This window comes from Schistocerca gregaria, chromosome 7, assembly GCF_023897955.1.
Source record: "Schistocerca gregaria isolate iqSchGreg1 chromosome 7, iqSchGreg1.2, whole genome shotgun sequence".
Classification (NCBI taxonomy): Eukaryota; Metazoa; Arthropoda; class Insecta; order Orthoptera; family Acrididae; genus Schistocerca; species Schistocerca gregaria.
The window spans coordinates 223,648,203-223,668,045 of NC_064926.1; the positions used below are offsets into that span (position 1 = coordinate 223,648,203).

Genomic DNA, 19,843 nt, shown 5'->3' on the forward strand with positions numbered 1-19,843 from the left:
ACGTTTTCTGTCTGTCATCAGTTTTCATTTTTGATGTGTCTTCTCATTACTTATATGTGTAGATTTTCTTAATTGACCGAGCATTATTTCTAGTTCAATAATAACTATCTCGCATCCGGGAGCTTTTGACACCTACTTCAGAGCAGTTTTTTTTTATCGTTTACTATAGATTGGGCTTATTCACTAATGTATTTTTGGGTCTTTTATCGAAACATACTTATTTAGATGAGTCTGTGGCCGACACATATCGAAACAGAGTTTTTCTACTCTTTTCCGTCCGTAATATTTTGTCATGCCTGATCTCCATGGTGACTGTGAAGACAAAGTCAAATCACACATGTACTATCAGATGAGTTCTGTGCTTTGGGCAAGGGTGAGGTCAGCAGCATACTGGGTGCTTGTGTCCAGTCTCACTGCTGGAAACGCGGCTTCAAAATGTCACAGAAGGGCACTGGTGACAGTGCGAAGCAGCAGAATGTGACCTCTGCGGCGGTCAATCTAAGGTCGCTTGCGCTATCAGCTGCTCGAGATAAGATGATGGCTGCAGGAGAAGACCGCCTCCGGCGCTGCCAGTAGTCCATCATGGCCACGGCCGGGAGCGGCGAGGACCAGAGACGGCTCGTGCTGAGAGGCCCGCCGCTGACGGAGGCGGAGGTGGCGGGGGCGGAGCAGCCCCTGGCGGCCTACCTCGTCCAGAAGCTGGCCGCCCACGGGGACCGCCTTCTGCAGGTCTGTCCACTGAACAGTATACGCGCTCACGTATCCCCAGCATTTACAGTGTACGTGTTACAGCAAACTGCTAGGTGTTATAAGAAACCTTCAGGACCATCCCAAGCCCTTTTACGGGGCGTGAGGTTAATAGCTACTACCATGGAGCGGACAAGTAGTCTCCGCAAGGGCTAAAGCACTGGATTCATTTTTAGGGGGAGACTATTTCCCATTACAGTCCATGACACCTTTAAAAGGTATTAGATGAATGCTGCGGTGTTTCCCACAAAATCGGCTTTCATATTTCCTGATGCTGGTGACCCGGTGCTCTGTTACTAGCCTCGTGTGCATAGTTTCCTTTTCTTCTTTCTTTTCTGCCTCATTACGCCACTGACGAGCCTTTCTTCTTTCTGGTTGCGTGAAGCTCAACCAGAGTAACTTTAAACCCAATGAGATTTTCTTCTTTGATATCGACATGATCAAACTGAGTTCAAAGCAAAATGCAACAAGTGTAAATCGTATACTTAGTTTCCACTGATTGAGGCACTTTATCACCATGGGTACAGTTTGAGTCAGCTATTGGTTTCCCCCGTTCCCTGCAAACTCCGTACATGCTCAGCCAATATTCGGAGAACTAGAAACTGTGGTACTGAATCTTAGGGCTCTAACTGGGAGGAAGTTTCTTTACTCCAGGTCATTAGTTTGACCGAGTATGTGGAATTTATTCGCGGCATATTAATTCATCTGAATAACTTCTCATACTGAAGACACAGTAACCTATTGATTACACCTGTTGAGAATTAGGTCCCCTGCAGTTAATCAGATGTGTACGAGCGAATGCCTCGATCTTTTGTCAGAGTAATTCAAGTACTTTTTATCACTCTAGACTTAATCAAGTCGATTTCGTGCTCCATCTATTATATCTTCACAGATAGGATACGATACCCAAAACCTACTACTTTTTATTAGTTATACTCATAACAAACAATTTAATTGTTATTATTGTATAAGGTACAAATAATTAAAGCTAAAGTACACAATATTTCAAGTTATTTTGAAACGCTGATCTGATGACGCTTCATTAATCCATTGTACATGGCATTTACACTGAAAACACGGCTACATAGATCTTGAATTTAATTTATTAAAATATTACCATTTAAAGCACGACGAGAAAGAATATTAAAACGAAAATGTTGTTGTTCATTGCGGTACAGGAAATAATTCATTTGTGGCCAATTCTACAAGTCACTTTAATGTGAATTCACAGTTTTTGAAAACAGTCACCACACCTATCTGTATCTTTTAAACAGAATATCTAGCTATCATAATTATACCCCTCACAGCTCCTTTAAGATTCACGTATGCAGGAAACCATATTTTTATTTCTAAATTCCTTTTATGTCGTTTCATATACTTTAAATACCATTTTGATAGCAGGACTGATGCTTTGTCATACCAGGTTTTCCTTCAGTTCGTTTCTTTATTCTTGTTTGGGATACTTTGCTTGGGAAACCTCCAACGTTAAGGAATAAGTGAAGATTACTCGGTATATCTTATCCTAATTTATGGAAATGCCCTATGTTTCTCTTCCATTTGCGATAAACTACATTCAAAAGCAGGTCAAAGAAAATTATCATGAAAATCCCTGTAGAAGCTGATCAGAAGCGTTTAATTAATAGTGAAAGGTGATTTAACAGCTCAGGTTGAGGTTTGTGTACAGGTTGCTATCAAGTTCTCAAATTTCGTTGTTTGAATAAGCTACAGTTGGAGCGTGCCGTAAGAACTCATCTGGTAGTATGTAATCGTAATCAGTTAAATACTGAGTGAATGAAGTAATATCAGTTAAGCAGTCAATTCTGGATTACATTACCTTCTCATAAATATCAATAAACATTGCAATCATTGAAATAGTTCAGTAGATACTGACATTCCCATATGTCTTGCTAAACAAATAGTTGATGATTCTTTTTTTAGGAAGGAGGGGTGGAGGGGTGGGTACTGCAATCATGTAGAGTTTTCGAAATGATATTACCGCCATTTGACTGTATGAAGTATGTCTATATCACGGTTCAGATATATCTGCCGTAAATCATTTTCAGGTGTCGCGCTATGTTGCTCATTTTGATGCTTTTAAAGCGAATTTGATCTTGAGGTGGGAATAACTGGGGATACCTTTGTTTGCCCTACGCGTTTTGTTGTATTTCATACATTCTGTTGCTTTGGCTATCCCCAGTTACCTTCACCTCAAGACCAAATTCACTATAAAAGCAGGAAAATAAGCAGTGCAGTGCGACACTTGAAAGTAGCTCGAGGCCGAAATCTAGATCGTCATATAAACATAATATGTGTGTGTAATATGGTTCGCAGATAAGTGAATGTATATATAAGTGTGTCTTTATGGTACAATTAACTCCCCTGTGTGCAACAAAAGCTGCTCGTAACAAATTAATAACAAAGAGTAGCCCAGATTACAATAAATTACTTATTTTTATTTCCTGAATTATTTATTTACTGGCAACAACTCTGGAATTGATTAAAACTGTGTGCCCGACCGAGACTCGAACTCGGGACGTTTGCCTTTCACGGGCAACTGCTCTACCATCGGAGCTACCGAAGCACGATTCACGCCCGGTACGTCACCAGTTTATTGTATATAAATATTTTATGTGCATATATATTTTCGAGAAAAGTAGTCTAGACGTGGAAATACCGTAAATTACGCTACTGTTGTCAACATTTTACATATTTAAGATAAATGTACATGTTCTTAGGATATTTTTGAACGTGATGCAAAATTCAAAATTCAGATAGTTTTGACATGGACCATATGGCGGCTCTGAGGCTACAGTCTGATTGGTTGTTTTGTGGTTGTTTTGTGTTAATGGCAGGCGTAATGTTAGTGTGTGACTGGGTGCCTTTTTTTCCTCTCTCTTCTGCGCCAGCCTTTTCATCACAGAGTAGCACTTGCAACGTACGTCCTTAGTTATTTGCAGGATGTGTTCTAATCTCTACCTTCGTCTACGGTTTTTTTCCTTCCACAACTCCCTCTAGTACCATGGATGTTATTTCCTGATGCCTTAACAGATTTGAGATAATTCACTGCCTTCTCCTTGTCAGTGTTTCCCACATATTTCTTTCCTCACGGATTCTGTAGAGCAGCTCATTATTCTTTATCTTATCAGTCCATCTAATTTTCAATATTCTTCTGTAGCACCACATCTCAAATGCTTCTATTCTCTTCCCTTCCGGTTTTCCCTGTCCATGTATCACTACCACACAACGCTGTGCTCCAAACGTTTCTTTTAGTGGTTGGCAAAATACGGTGTTGTGACAGGGAGATATAAATATGTGTGTTAACTTAGAACCTGTCCTATTGGTCAAGGACAGCTTCTTAGGGGAGGGGCGTGATGACATCATTGAAAGTGGTGGGTATTAGGAATGGGGCATGGAATCCTCCTGACACAGTCTGAGGACCGGATGAAGTGCATATATGGTCCAAAGTCGGGACTGCACTCCTAAACATCGAAAATAAATTTATGTGCTAAGAAGCCTTTACTGAAGGCAATTTTCAGGCGTGTAGCCTGGTGGGGAAGTGAAATAAGGACGTTGAGGTTCAGACAAGAAGAGGGAAGATTTTTAACTACGGTGCTGTAGTTGAATACTGAAGATTAGATAGTAGCTAGATCGGATTACTATTGAAGAGGTAACGAATCGGATTGTGGTGACAAGAAATTCTCAGCACCACACGAATAACAGAAATGACTGGTTGAAAGCGGACATTCTGAAGCGTCAAGGAGTAGTTAATTTGGTAAAGGAGGAAAGTGTGGTGAGCAAAAAGTTTGTAGAAGGACCAAGCCTTCGGTTCGGCAAGCAAGTTCAAATAGACGGAGTTTGCTGAAGTTGTAGCAGTTACGCAGAAACGAAGAGACTATCATGAAGCTATGTTGGACTCAGATCAACCTTTTCCGCTAGTAAACTCACAAAACTGATTGTCCCCTGCCATCTAATAACATTCAGGACATGTCTTGGTCTGACGACTCATTTCGAAACTGAGCTACCCTCATTTAGACTCTTAAAACAGAGGGTCTTCTCTCCCTCTATATCACACTAATATCTTTGAAATCAGAAATGCTAAACTATAGTCACCTGCTTCCCTTGTATCACCGGAACTGCAGCGCTACTGACTGCCTCAGCTTAGGTCCACGCCGCATTACTTTAATTCTCGAGGAGTCGCAAACGGCTTGTGGGAATTATTCATAATTCATGTTTCTCCACAACTCAGCAATGCATTTATGTATGGACTGCTTGTCGCTTGGCACAGTAACAAAGAATTCATTGGTGCTTCCCCCTCTTACTCTGATTACACTCATCTGCATAGTGTTATTTCCTTGACACGATCTTTTTGTTAGTATTATTTCCATTCTAATAGCCAGAGTAGCTTCCATTGAGTTTATTGTATACCCTGTGGTGTTCATAACAATCCAATAATTTTGCACAAACCGCTTTCCGAAGCGAAATATACTTTGGAAAATCCACCTTCCGTTACTGATGACCGACTAGGGAACTCCGTTTCTGATGAACGATTAAGGAATTGATTATCCATAAAGTGGCCCAGAAACGTTCTCGCTTTCCGACCGCCATAGCATCGAGTGGTACTAGTAATTGAGTTCCTTCTGCACAGTCGGCGTTACTTTTGCTGGACCTGACGTATGTAAAATAATCCCAGATAATTAGCCTATGAGGAAGACACTTCGCTTATGCAAGGAATTTCTGAGTTTTAATTACTATTTGTTGAAACGTCACTGACTTCATAGGATCCATTTAATTGTCTCTCAGAATTTTATGAATAATAATACTGTCACGTTAGATTATTAAAATAACAAATATAGAGGATGTGAAAATGCTGAAGATAATTAAGATCTCAAGTGCCGACATTTAATCGCATTTGAGAGGAGTAGACTATTTATCAGCACCTCGGCTCTTCCAAGTTTCTTTTCATTCTTTTTCCTTCTTCTGCTTCTTTGCAGTAAACCATATAAACTAGGCACTAAATTTTACACGAATTCATCACAAAATTAAACATTTTCTTAAATACGAAGGATACATATAACGAAATAATAAGCAAACAGCTGCATAAATGAAATTTAACTTGAATAAGTGGTATGACAATGGCCAAGGAGTGCTTGGCCAAAAGCTCGTGTAGTTTTAAGCAATTGACGCGGTTGGAAACCCGAGAACATTTTATTCAATGTTATCGCGCGAGACTCTGCATTCATACGAAATTTAACTTGATCAGTTTCGGACACTTATGCCCTTCTTCAGAAAGTTATACCTACCGCATCATTTGCGAGTGTCAACAAAGCAGTAAGATCTCATTGGTGACACTCGCAAACAATACGTCAAATATAACTTTCTGAAGAGGGGCAGTAAGTTCCCGAAACCAGTAAGGAAATGAAATTTATTTTATGCAGCGGGTTGCTTATTATTTCGTTATATACGACTACAGTTTCTGAGGATGGATAACATCCTACATACAATATACCACCCTGCAAGACAAAATAAATCATTTCACTTTAGTCAGAGGAACATACGCTCTGGTTCAACATCTTATCGCTGATGGAGAAATTGGGAACAGTCCTGGAAGGCGCAAGCATTGCTGTACAGGCACACTCTTGCCAGACTAGGAGAAACGGACGGGGCGCCTGGCACGAGAGAGTGACTGTTTATCCTTTCCTCGTTTGATTCTTCAAGAATCTTTGAGAATGACGACATTGTCCATGGGTGCACTTCAGTTTATCCTATTAGCAGAGTCCACCTTACATGGCCTGATCGATTACATGTGCACTTTCGGAGTATTTAGTTTGAAGTGATTGATAAATTTCTTATGGAAAGGAAGATTAAGGTGCAAAATGCCGTCGATGACGAGGTCATCAGAGACTGCACAAGTTGGAATTGGGTGAAGGCTACATATTTGACAAAGCCATCCCTGCATCTGTCCTAAGCGATTAAGGGAATGACGCAGGACGTATTGCGGATGGTTTTTAAGGGCCTTTTAACAGCCATATTCCTGAATGTGAGAGTCCAATGTGTTTAGTACCACCTTGCTTGGTCCTCAATAGAAACTTATCATTAACCCTGTTGGGTCTCCCAGACGATAATGCCTTGCAGCATTAGCTATGTGTGCCCTGCTGTTGGTTGGTGACTGGGTGGGGCAGCTGATGATACTGTGTGTGTTATTGTGGTGCAGGTGGTGGTGGACGAGGAGTCGCGGGCGGACTGGGTGCTGCGGCAGGCGGCGGCGGAGCTGTCGGCTCTCCAGGCGGCGGTCCCCGGCCTGCGGGAGGGCGACACCGTGGCCGTCTGCGTCGGCAGGTCGGCGCTCTTCGCCCCAGCCCTGCTGGCCACGCTCTGCTCTGGAGCCGTCTGCGCCGTCGTCAACGCGGCACTGCCTCACGGTATGGATCTCTCTAGCGCTGCCTCTCTCTTACCCCTCTCATCGACTCTGCTACACGATTCTCAGGCAAAAAATCACCCCCAAGGAAAGTCACATTCATGCCGTGAGAGCCGGCCGTTGTCGACGAGCGGTTCTGGGCGCTTCAGTCCGGAACCACGCCGCTGCTACTGGCGCAGGTTCGAATCCTGCAACGCGCATGGATATGTGTGATGTCCTTAGGTTACTTAGGTTTAAGTAGTTCTAAGTGTAGGGGACTGATGACCTCAGATGTTAAGTCCCATAGCGCTTAGAGCCATTTGAACCATGCCATGAGAAACCGCCTATAGTGTTAACAATGATTCTGGTTCTGTGAGGTATAGGGTGCACCAGTTTCTCGCGGTATGCCATATCGACATGTTGATCACAGCCCATACAGCTTCCAAAATTGATGCGATTGCTATTTACTGAGTTTCCCCGCTGTTCCCAATAGTCCCAGACGGTTCTAATGGGTCAGATTCGGGTGATTTTGTGGGCCAGTCGAAGTGCAACAGATTGCTCACCAAACACGCATCGAATTCGTGCAGCCCCATGAACACGGACGCAAAGACCTCGGTTGACATGAGTGTCCACAGCGTACTCGCCATGAAGATCTAGTAGCAAGATCAGTGACTGGTCATCGAGAATAATGAAATAGACACCCTAGTTCAGGTTAACAGTAAGCGGAGTGGTTCATGACAGGGAAAACACCCCAAAAACATCTTACACACACCCTGGCTGGGCACCCGACGCCTTGCATCGTTTGTCAAAGAGGCCAAACGGCATCTCGTCGGTCAACTACAGCCCACTTTCTGTCTACTTTGGGCCATTGAAGATGTAGCCTTATGTGGCTCTGTGAGCAACGGTCTTTTGCTGTGCCAACTCCAGATGTCCCTGCATGACTCTCGCTTCGAAATGGGTGAGATGGAACTGCATTAACTGATCTGAGAAGTTCCTGTCGGATGCGAAAGAACTTGTCTTTGACAGGATGTGACACTCGTTTCCATTCCCTGTTGATTAGGATCTTTTTATGATAATTGCTTGTAGACATGTTGGACAGCCACCGGTTATTCACCAACAATCAGGCAACTTCATTTATGGTATCGTCATGGGCACTTTCAAACAACACAACTGTATCGGCCCTTTTACCACGTCGACACATCGATCTGTCTTGCTGCACTCAAACCATACAACGAGTGACACATACACACCACGTCACTGCCATGATCTCGTACGTAGCGGTAGAATGTCAGATGAGCGTTTAGTAACACGTCCACTCCATCTGCAGCGCTCTGAAGGAACCAATGTGCTATTTTAAGGGGGTGCCTAACAACTGTTCTAGTGACCTAAACTAATTGTTTGCTTATTTTTTAATTATTTCCTTTCATGTAATTCATACAAATTACAAATATGGATGTACATACATACAGGACGAACATTAATAAAACGGACAACTGTAGGGATAGATTCCTGCCTGGTAATGGAGGAAAAAAGCTCCTATGAACATGTGTCCAGAAATACAGAGCTGCCACGGTATATCGCCCTGACGAATGAAAGTTCCTATGGGCATGTGTCATGTGTTCCTCGCCTTTTGCACGCTGTGTAATGACGGAGTGTACTGTAAGCAGTAGAATGGCCCGGTGTTCATGTCGGGAACAAGCTGAGATGGTGTTTGTGTAGGACCGAGCAGATGGAAAGGATCTAGAGGCAGCACGTCATACACCAACCACATCACACAACATTCTTGGGCATCTGTGTGATCATGGGTGCCTTCAGGCAGACGAACGTGCAGGGAGGTGGCGGACTGTGCATACACATATTTGGAGCAGAAGATGATATTGAGATGAACTATAGCACAAGCTCTTGGCACGTGACCCACCAACATGGTGCATGTAAGTACGATTATGTCTATCCTGCATGACAGGTATGTGTGAACGCATTGCATCCAATGGAGACCACTTCGAGCATATGTTGCTATGTGGATACGATGCAGCTCTGTACTGTGTTCTGGGACGATTTGTTGTCGTTGCCCGAACACCGTCCATTTACAGACACATGTTCATAGGAAATAAAGGGACGATGCAAAACTTTTGTTGAAGTTTACATATGAGCTGCACATAAAAATCAAAACTGGAACATCAAATAGACCTATTTAGTACACTATCCCTACCCCCCAATATATAGACAACAGATAACAGATCGAGTAATACAAGTTAAGCATGTACGCCAACATCGTCTTTTAAACTGGAGGGTAGGTATATTTTCAACTATAATCCTAGAGATAATTTATTTTTACACTCAGATGCATTACTTGTTCTGACGGATATCCTACATAAGTCCGAATGACAAGATTCCAGTTCTCAGACCTGTCACAGCCTTGACTTGTCCAGGGTGTCGTCCCATTGAGGTAACGTAGGCGGTCTTCCTTTTCACTTGGTACAAGATCCGTTGTTTTCTAGCCTTTGCTTAGTTTTATACATTGGCTGTTAGACAGAGACATAAATTGGATTGATATCAAGGATCAGACAGTTCAAGTTCACTGAATCCTCTTCAGACCACTAGCTTACGTTAACTATAGGAAAATTACAATTTAATGCCCCTGCCAAGTAGAAATTTGAGCTCCCATCCCCCAACAAGGATTTAGTTGGACTCTTGTCATTATCGACATCTCATAAGCTGCGTGTTAAACGTTGTACATATAACTTTCCCATTAATCTGTGCCTTTGTATGTCTGTAAATGTTACATTTTGACAGAAGTTTAAATATATTTCATAGTTGTGTTTTCACTTAGATTTAATTGTTTTTGCCGTGCTCATTTAACACAAACTTCCTGTCAATTTGTGCTATTATTCATGTTCTCTTCGTACAGTGACTCTCCCTTAATTATGTAATTTTTGTATTGTTAATTCTCATAATTTGCCAGCTTCTCTTGATATCTTCGATTTTGTGTAAAAATTCTCACAACATATTATAAGAAAATATCTGAGTACCTGGCCTATTACTCCATTTCCTCCTTCGATGTTTGTCTGCCAATCTCCACCACCCCCTTTCTGTCCATCTCCTCTTGTCCCTCTCTCGGCCACCTACTCGTCCTCTCTTTGTCAATCTGCTCCCCCCCACCCCCCTCTGTCCATCTGCTCCTTCCCCCCTCGGTCAATATCCTCCTTAACCCCCTATTTCTCTCTCCTCCTCCACCTCTCTTTGTCAGTCTCATCCCCCCCCCCCTCTCTCTGTCCGTTTACTGCTTGCCCTCTTCCTGTCTGCCTCCTCGTCTCCTGCCGCCCTCTTATCTCCTCCACTTTCGTTTGTTTTCCCGCCATCTCTATCTATTCCCTCCTCTTCCTCTCTCTCTCTCTCTCTCTATCTCGTCCTGTTTTGTCTCTGTCCAGCTCCTCCTCACCCTCGCTCGGTCCACTTCCCCTTCCCCTATCCTTGTCCATCTCGTCCTCGTCCTGTCAGACGCTATCTCCTCCTTTCCACTCTCTGTATATTCATATTCTCGTCCTCCTTCTCTCTCCTCGTTATCACACACATTGCAATACGAGGCTGATAGTTCTTACCCCTATAGTATTTCTTAAAAGATTGTAACAAATATGTGCACCAAATCTGACTGGAAGCGTTCCAGAGGTTTCCCATATGCACATGTCAGTTATATTTCACACATATTTAACATATTTTACATGTTTTTGTACACATATTTCGCCTCTATGTCTAGCGAATTTCACCCTGCAGTTTCCTAGTCGCACCACTCAAGGTTTACGACGTCGTGTCCTGATGTGTGTGGTGTACAATGATATAATTGTGCAGGTACATCTGGTGGCATTTGCGCCTGCTATCTGCGAAATGTGCTTTGAGCAAAGTTAGCAGCAAAGAAGTAATAAACCAAAACGTCATGTATGATGCGACAGTTGCTCACGCATCTCAGTGTTCATGACATCGTATCTTCACACGATTTTTTATCCATCAAGGTTAAACAGTTACCGTAATACTGGCGATACGTTCCCACTGTTCGTTGCAGAATCTCGTCCCTGTACCGTACAGGAGTGAGACTATCCTCAAGAAACACAAGAAGTGTTCTGTAGTCTCTTGTAATGCCACGCCAGAGCATCACTCCAGCACAACTTTGATACTTATGCGGCACTCTGTGTTCCAGGCGTTCGATAATACAGGGTTGTCTCCAAACACTTTGTCTGCAATTATTGTGATACGAACAGATCCGAGTTTCGTCCGTAAACAATATTCGATGCCAATTACCGAGTGTCATTTCTGCATGATTTCTTCCGCACCGGTAACACAAAACACGGTGTTTTGGTGTAAGACGTGATGCTCGTCATGAAGATTCGCATCATGCAATCGTCTTCTAGCATTTGTTACGATACATGACGTCCTGTAGACTCTTCGAACGCCTAATTCAGTTCTGGCGCACTCAGCCCACGGTTTCTTTGACTCAAAAGTGGTAGATATCGCACAGTTTTCAGCTAGGCTGTCTCTCAGCAGCCGTTTATAAGTTTCAATGGAGAAATGCCACAATAAACTGGTTGGAAATAGTTCTTAATACATTGACCTAGGTTTCGGCACCTCTGTAGATGTCTTCATCGCAATGAATTTTTAACAACCGTAATGTTACTTTGCGAGCAGGCAGTAGTCAAAATAAAGAGCAGACACGCTCAAGTTAAAAATTAATAATTAAAAATGTTCCAGCGTTTGATACGTATACCTTGTGAACAACATCAGACGGTTGTTAAAATTTCATTCTGATGTAGGCATTCTTAGAGCTATCGAAACCTAGGTCAATGTATTAAAAATTATTTGTAATCGGTTGGCAGTAAAATTTCTCCGCTCAACTCACAGATATCGATCATCCTGTGTATATGTCGAGCGTGGAGGGGTTGTGTGGTCTTAGACATCAATAGCACCTGTCAATTGGAACCATTTCCATGTCCACACCATTACCTTTGACCTTAGTGCCCACTTCGAGGAGCAGCTAGCCTGGTTGACGAGCCTCCTGCATGTAAAGCGATGGTGTGGACTGGATTGTTGGTCACGATTGTCCTTCGCGGTATGATGGATATTCACTCAACTTTTCCACAGAAGTCTGAAGTGCGTCTCTACAGCTGCTTTATTTTCAGTCGAAATGCTGCAGTCCATTCGAGTGCCTCCTTCCACCCTTAGGAGGCGCTCGTGGTAAATGCATGCTTGTATGCATAAATTGTCAGGGGTGACCCTCTGAACGACACAGGAACAATCAGAATAGTGACACACTTGCATGATACGAGGATCGTTTGAAAAGTCCGTGCAAAGTCCGAGAGATGGCACCACCAACGTGTATCGAGATCATTTTTAGTTAGTAGCATCTTTGGAAAGAACGCACACCAAGTTTCAGCCATATTAGTCTATTTCTTTATGTTTGGCATTCGTGTGAATCAAGGAAGTCGAGTGATTGTCAAAAGATGGACGAAAAAGAATTTCGTGTGGCGATTAAACATTACTTTATGAAAAGCAAAACGCCTCAGGAGGCTAAAGAGAAGCTTGATAAATATTACGGTGACTCTGCACCTTCGATTAGAACAGTTTACAAGTGATTTCAGTTTTCGGGGTGACCATATGGGTACAAGTAATGCTGAACGTTCTGGACGCCCTGTGGAGGTTACAACTCCAGAAATCATGGATAATGATATGGTGATGGATGACAAAAGAGTTAAGGTGAGTGAGATTGCTAGTGCTGTGGGCATCTCGAATGAATAGGTACATAATACTTTGTATAAACATTTGGACATGAGAAAGCTATCCGCAAGATGGGTTCCGCGACAGCTCACGCTTGACCAAAACTGGAATCGTGTGATGTGTTGCAAGGATGGTTTCCAGTTGCTCAGGAAGAATCTGCAGGACTTTAAGCATCGTTTCGTCACTGTGGATGAAACATGGATACATTACTATACTCCTGACACCACAGAACAATCTAAACAATAGGTTACCAAGGGAGCATCTGCACCAAAAAAGGCAAAGACCATTCCTTCGCCCGGAACGGTTATGGCAACTGTCATTTGGGATTCGCAAGGGATAATACTCATCGACTATCTGGAAAAGGGTAAAACTATTACAGGTGCATATTATTCAACACTATTGAACAGTGTGCAAACCGAGCTGTAAGAAAAACGCCGGCGATTAGACCGCAAAAAAGTCATTTTCCATCACGACAATGCACCAGCACACACCTCAGCAATCGTGGTCCCAAAATTAATGGCAATAGGATTCCAAGTCGTTTCACATCCCCTCCATTCTCCTGACTTGGCTCCCTCGGACTACTATTTGCTCCCCAATTTGAAGAAATTGCTGGCGGGACAAAGATTTTATTCAAATGAGGAGTTGATTGCAGCAGCTAATAGCTATTTTGCAGACCTGGATAATTCCTATTATTCGGAAAGGATCAACAAATTAGAAGAGCTTTGGACGAAGTGTATAAGTCTAAAAGGAGACTGTTGTTGTTGTGGTCTTGAGTCCTGAAACTGGTTTGATGCAGCTCTCCTTGCTACTCTATCCTGTGCAAGCTTCTTCATCTCCCAGTACCTACTGCAACCTACATCCTTCTGAATCTGCTTAGTGTAGTCATCTCTTGGTCTCCCTCTACGATTTTTACCCTCCACGCTGCCCTCCAATACTAAATTGGTGATCCCTTGATGCCTCAGAACATGTCCTACCAACCGATCCCTTCTTCTGGTCAAGTTGTGCCACAAACTTCTCTTCTCCCCAATCCGATTCAATACCATGTCGAAAAATAAGAAAGGTTTACCCCAAACACGTAAGTAGTTTTTATTTTTGCACGGACTTTTCAAACGCCCCTCGTATATCTGACTGATCCAAAACGCTCCGGAGCAATAATCAGCTGTTATAGTTTCTCCTTATTCAGCAATGAATATTTGTGACCTTTCTGACTGAAATATGTCAATTTTGATTTTTAAGAAGCTGGTTTTGGTACTGAAGATAGGGAAGGTTTTCCTCACTCTTGTAGATTCTTGAAGCCGCTTGAAATAATTACACAGGTAAATAAAAAAAGCTTTGCGGTTATCTTTTCATTGCAGAGAGCCTGCGCCAAGCGCTACAGGAGCTGAAACCAGTAGCGGTGCTATGCGAACCACAGGCCAGCAAGTCCGTTTCCGACGCCAGGCCGACTGGCTGCCCTCTCCTGGTGTTGGGGACTGCCGAGGCAGTGCCTGATGCCCAACGCCTGCTGATGAGCAGCGCCCAGGGGCTGCAGGGGACCAACACGGCCCCCGCCGTCGCACTCCTCACGTCCGGGACCACAGGACAGCCCAAGGTCATCCGCATACCTCGCCGCAACATGCTCATACTAACGTAAGGTGGACACCTGCATGTATTTAGCATTTTCATAATTGATGATATGTTAATAACCTTAGCGTAGAGAATTCTGAATATTGCAGTATTCAAATATATTAGGATTAGGCGATGTATCACATGTTATTTAAAAATAAACTTTAAATTTATTTTTGTAGCCTAATGTACATTGAGGTGACAATAGTCATGCGATACCTCCTAATATCGTGTCGAACCACCTTTCGCACGGCACAGTGCAGCAACTCACGTTGCATCGACTTAGCAAGTCATTGGAAGTGCCTCGCAGAAATATTGAGCCAAGCTGCCTCTACAGACGTTCGTAACCTCGAAAGTGTTGCCGGTGCATGATTTTATGCACAAACTGAACTGATCCCCCGTGGTACACAAAACAGGTCCAAACGCTGTTGCAGAGGCAACGGAAAAATATGCGAAGTTCAGAAGAACGCGAAATCCCGAAGATTGGCTAAAATTTACAGACGCGCGAAATTTGACACGGACTTCAATGCGAGATGACTTTAATAGGTTCTACAACGGAACATTGTCTCGAAATTTGGTAGAAAATCCGAAGAAATTCTGGTCGTATGTAAAGTACACAAGCAGCAAGACGCAGTCAATACCTTCGCTGCGCAGTGCCGATGGTACTGTTACCGACGACTGTGCCGCTAAAGCGGAGTTATTGAACGCAGTTTCCCGAAATTCCTTCACCAGGGAAGACGAATGGAATATTCCAGAATTTCAAACACGAACAGCTGCTAGCATGAGTTTCTTAGAAGTAGATCCTTAGGGGTTGCGAAACAACTCAAATTGCTTGATACGGGCAAGTCTTCAGGTCCAGATTGTATACCGATTAGGTTCCTTTCAGATTACGCTGATACAGTAGCTCCCTACTTAGCAATCATATACAACCGCTCTCTCACCGATAACTCTTTACCTACAGATTGGAAAATTGCGCAGGTCGCACCTGTGTTTAAGAAGGGTAGTAGGAGCAATCCATCGAACTACAGACCTATATCATTGACGTCGGTTTGCAGTAGGGTTTTGGAGCATATACTGTATTCAAACATTATGAATCACCTCGAAGAGAACGATCTATTGACACGTTATCAGCGTGGTTTCAGAAAACATCGTTCTTGTGCAACGCAGCTAGCTCTTTATTCGCAAGAAGTAATGGCCGCTATCGACAGGGGATCTCAAGTTGATTCCGTATTTCTAGATTTCCGGAAAGCTTTTGACACCGTTCCTCACAAGCGACTTTTAATCAAGCTGCAGGCCTATGGGGTATCGTATCAGTTGTGCGACTGGATTCGTGATTTCCTGTCAGGAAGGTCGCAGTTTGTAGTAATAGACGGCAAATCATCGAGTAAAACTGAAGTGATATCAGGTGTTCCCCAGGGAAGCGTCCTGGGACCTCTGCTATTCCTGATTTATATAAATGACCTGGGTGACAATCTGAGCAGTTCTCTTAGGTTGTTCGCAGATGATGCTGTAATTTACCGTCTACTAAGGTCATCCGAAGACCAGTATCAGTAGCAAAGCGATTTAGAAAAGATTGCTGTATGGTGTGGCAGGTGGCAGTTGACGCTAAATAACGAAAAGTGTGAGGTGATCCACATGAGTTCCAAACGAAATCCGTTGGAATTCGATTACTCGATAAATAGTACAATTCTCAAAGCTGTCAATTCAACTAAGTACCTGGATGTTAAAATTACGAACAACTTCAGTTGGAAAGACCACATAGATAATATTGTGGGGAAGGTGAGCCAAAGGTTGCGTTTCATTGGCAGGACACTTAGAAAATGCAACAAGGCCACTAAAGAGACAGTTTACACTACACTCGTTCGTCGTTAGAATATTGCTGCGCGGTGTGGGATCCTTACCAGGTGGGATTGAAGGAGGACCTCGAAAGGGTGCAAAAAAGGGCAGCTCGCTTTGTATTATCACGTAATAGGGGAGAGAGTGTGGCAGATATGATACGCGAGTTGGGATGGTTGTTATTAAAGCAAAGACGTTTTTCGTCGCGGCGAGATCTATTTACGAAATTTCAGTCACCTACTTTCTCTTCCGAATGCGAAAATATTTTGTTGATCCCAACCTACATAGGTAGGAATGATCATCAAAATAAAATAAGAGAAATCAGAGCTCGAACAGAAAGGTTTAGGTGTTCGTTTTTCCCGCTCGCTGTTCGGGAGTGGAATGGTAGAGAGATAGTATGTTTGTGGTTCGATGAACCCTCTGCCAAGCACTTAAACGTGAATTGCAGAGTAATCATGTAGACGTAGATGTAGATGAAACTGATTTCTCGATTGTGTCCCATAAATGTTCGGTGGGATTCATGTCCCGTTATCTGGGTGGCCAAGTCATTCGCTCGAATTATCTGAGGGGGAATGTCCTTCAAAGCAATTGCGAACAATCGTGGGCTGGTGACTTCGCGCATTGTCATCCATAAAAATTCCACCATTGTTTGGGAGCATGAAGTACATGAAAGGCAGCAAATGGTCTCCAAGTAGCTTAACCATTCCACATCAATGATCGGTTCAGTTGGACTAGAAGACCCAGTCCACTCCACGTAAAACACAGCCCACGCAATTGCGGAGCTACCACTAGCTTGCACTCTTGCTTGTTGAAAACTTGGGTCCACGGCTTCAGGTTATCAGCGCCACACTCGTACCATTAGCTGTTATCAACTGAAATCCAGACTCATCTGACCAGGCCACGGTTTTACAGTCGTTTAGGGTCCATCTGATATGATTACGAGCCCAGGAGAGGCGCTGCAGGCGATGTTGTGCTGTTAGAAAAAGCACGGCGTTGTTCTTCTGTTGCCATAGCCTATTAACGCCAAACTTCGCCACACTGACTAACAGACATATTTATCGTACCTTCCACACTGATTTCTGCGGTTATTTTACGAAGCGTTGGTTGTCTGTCACCACTTATAGTTTTACGCAACCGCCGCTGCACTCGGTAGTCGTCCGTGGTGAGAAGTAATGCCTGAAATTTTGTATTCTCGGCCCACTCTTGACACTATTGATCTCGGAATACTGAATTCCCTAACCACTTCCGAAATGGGATGTCCCATGCGTCTAGTTCCAACTAACGTTCCGCATTCAAGATTCCCGATGTGCGGCCGCAATCACGTCGGAAACTTTTTTCACATGAATCACCTTAGTACAAATGACAGCTCCGCAAATGCCCCGCCCTTTTTTGCCTTGTGTACACCTGTACACCTGTACATCTGTATATGTTCACATAGCTATCTCACGACTTTTGTGTGAGACTAAAGATTTCGCTAAATTGTATCATAAAACATGGAAAATAGAAGTTATAAACAAACTATCTTCATTTATCTGGGCTGCAACCTATATTTTACAATATTCCTGAAATTTCATCACATTAGACAGGAAGTCTTTTAGGGTATCTGCGACCAAGTTTGGCACTAATGAGCTACACTTTTGTTGGTCGCCAAACATTTTCCTTTATTTCTCATTCTCGTGGTTCGTAACATGAAACAAAGTAGAGAAAACTTCATAACAAAGACGCAGTGAAGCTGAGTTACACTACTTACTGTGATATCCAGTATCTTGCATCGACGAACATTATTTCATAACATCAGTGATCAAAATAGATCATGTCGTACAGCATGTTTCAATGTAACGTGATCTACAGTTTCTACGTAGCGTTTCTTTTGTAATTGAATGTACCAGAATCTTAATAGTTAGGATGTCGATAAGAACTGTATCGTGATAACTGTTACAGAAAATGTGCCATAAAGTTACTTATATTTTCTCTTTGCGCTACACACCATTTCAGATAAAGAAGCGGTACCCTACTGAGCTGTTGTAATAAACTTTCCTGCCTCTCTTCCCTATTTTATAAATGTTACGTTTCATCAATTACTGTCATGTAGGATGCTTCTTGATGGTTAGTTGAAACGTCATTTGCGTTATTTTTGAATGCATGGAGTTGGATGTTTGTTACTCGAGTTGTACAGAATTTCTCTGAATATAATTTAGTTGAAAATGTACCGCAGTTTCCAAAATTGTAATGTAGATGCAGTGACGGTTCCATACTACAAATTTTTCGACAGTCGCTCATAATCCTTCCTAACTGATGTACAGAGTTTTTAAGATTACATGTACCTCAGTTACGTGTTGATATGCTACTGGCATGTCTGTAGTAATTGGCATTTGGATACCAGCTCTAGCGCATTCTAGTGACCAAGACGTTTTCCTTGTAAAATGCTATAGCGTATGAACCATTTTGGGCAATGATGTTATGAAGAAACGACTACAAATGGCAAGATACTGTGTGACGACGTAAGACGTGTAAATTAGCTTGATTGTATCTTTCTACTGAACTTTCCTCTACTTTTTCTTAAGTTGAAATTTTGTACCACATATGTGTGGGAGATGATACCGAAACGCGTCGTGAGAAGCGAAAAATAAAGGAAACGTTTTGGCGACCGAGACAGGTGTAATGCACTATTCATGAAACTGTTGCAAGCTGTTAGTGAATGCTTCTTCTCAAACTTGTCAAAGTATTGTACTCCACATTTTTGGATATCTATTGAAATCTGACACAACGGCTGTGCAAACAGTCGATGATTGAGTGATAATTGCTTGCCTTACTCTCAAACAGTAAGAAACACTAAGATGAAACGATCCAGCGACGACGACGACAGAAGATATGGCTCATAAGCTTGCTCCAGGAAAGGATGGAGAAAAGACTCCATCGTGTGTTTTTCAAAGGACCCATCCTAGATTACGAGCAGAACCGTCCAGACATCTCGGGATTTTGTCGATCTAACGCTGCAATTGGCCAGAATTTGGCACGATATCCCTTAGGACGACATCCAAAATCTCTATAAATCGATGTCAAGTAACTGTTTACGTAAGGGACAGAGGCGGATCAACGTGTTATTGACTTGCTCAATCTGTGAAGCTCTTTCTAAGAACACCGTGAATTCATTGTCCCAGGAAGGGGAAACTTTATTGACACATTCCTGGGGTCAGATACATCACATGATCACACTGACAGAACCACAGGCACATAGACACAGGCAACAGAGCATGCACAATGTCGGCACTAGTACAGTGTATATCCACCTTTCGCAGCAATGCAGGCTGCTATTCTCCCATGGAGACGATCGTAGAGGTGCTGGATGTAGTCCTGATGAACGGCTTGCCATTACATTTCCACCTGGCGCCTCAGTTGGACCAGCGTTCATGCTGGACGTGCAGACCGCGTGAGACGACGCTTCATCCAGACCCAAACATGCTCAATGGGGGACAGATCCGGAGATCTTGCTGGCCA

General features: G+C 43.0%; 1 protein-coding gene across 1 annotated transcript in view; it reads left to right on the top strand.

Moving 5' to 3' along the window:
• Positions 1-384: 384 nt before the first annotated feature.
• LOC126281861 (uncharacterized) overlaps positions 385-19,843 on the top strand; it is a 58,468-nt gene continuing 39,009 nt past the window's right edge. Inside the window, exons 1-3 of the mRNA XM_049981125.1 lie at positions 385-729; positions 6,959-7,166; positions 14,260-14,533. Coding sequence (XP_049837082.1) covers positions 583-729; positions 6,959-7,166; positions 14,260-14,533 — 629 coding nt within the window. The 5' untranslated portion in view covers positions 385-582. The remainder of the gene's footprint in view (positions 730-6,958; positions 7,167-14,259; positions 14,534-19,843) is intronic.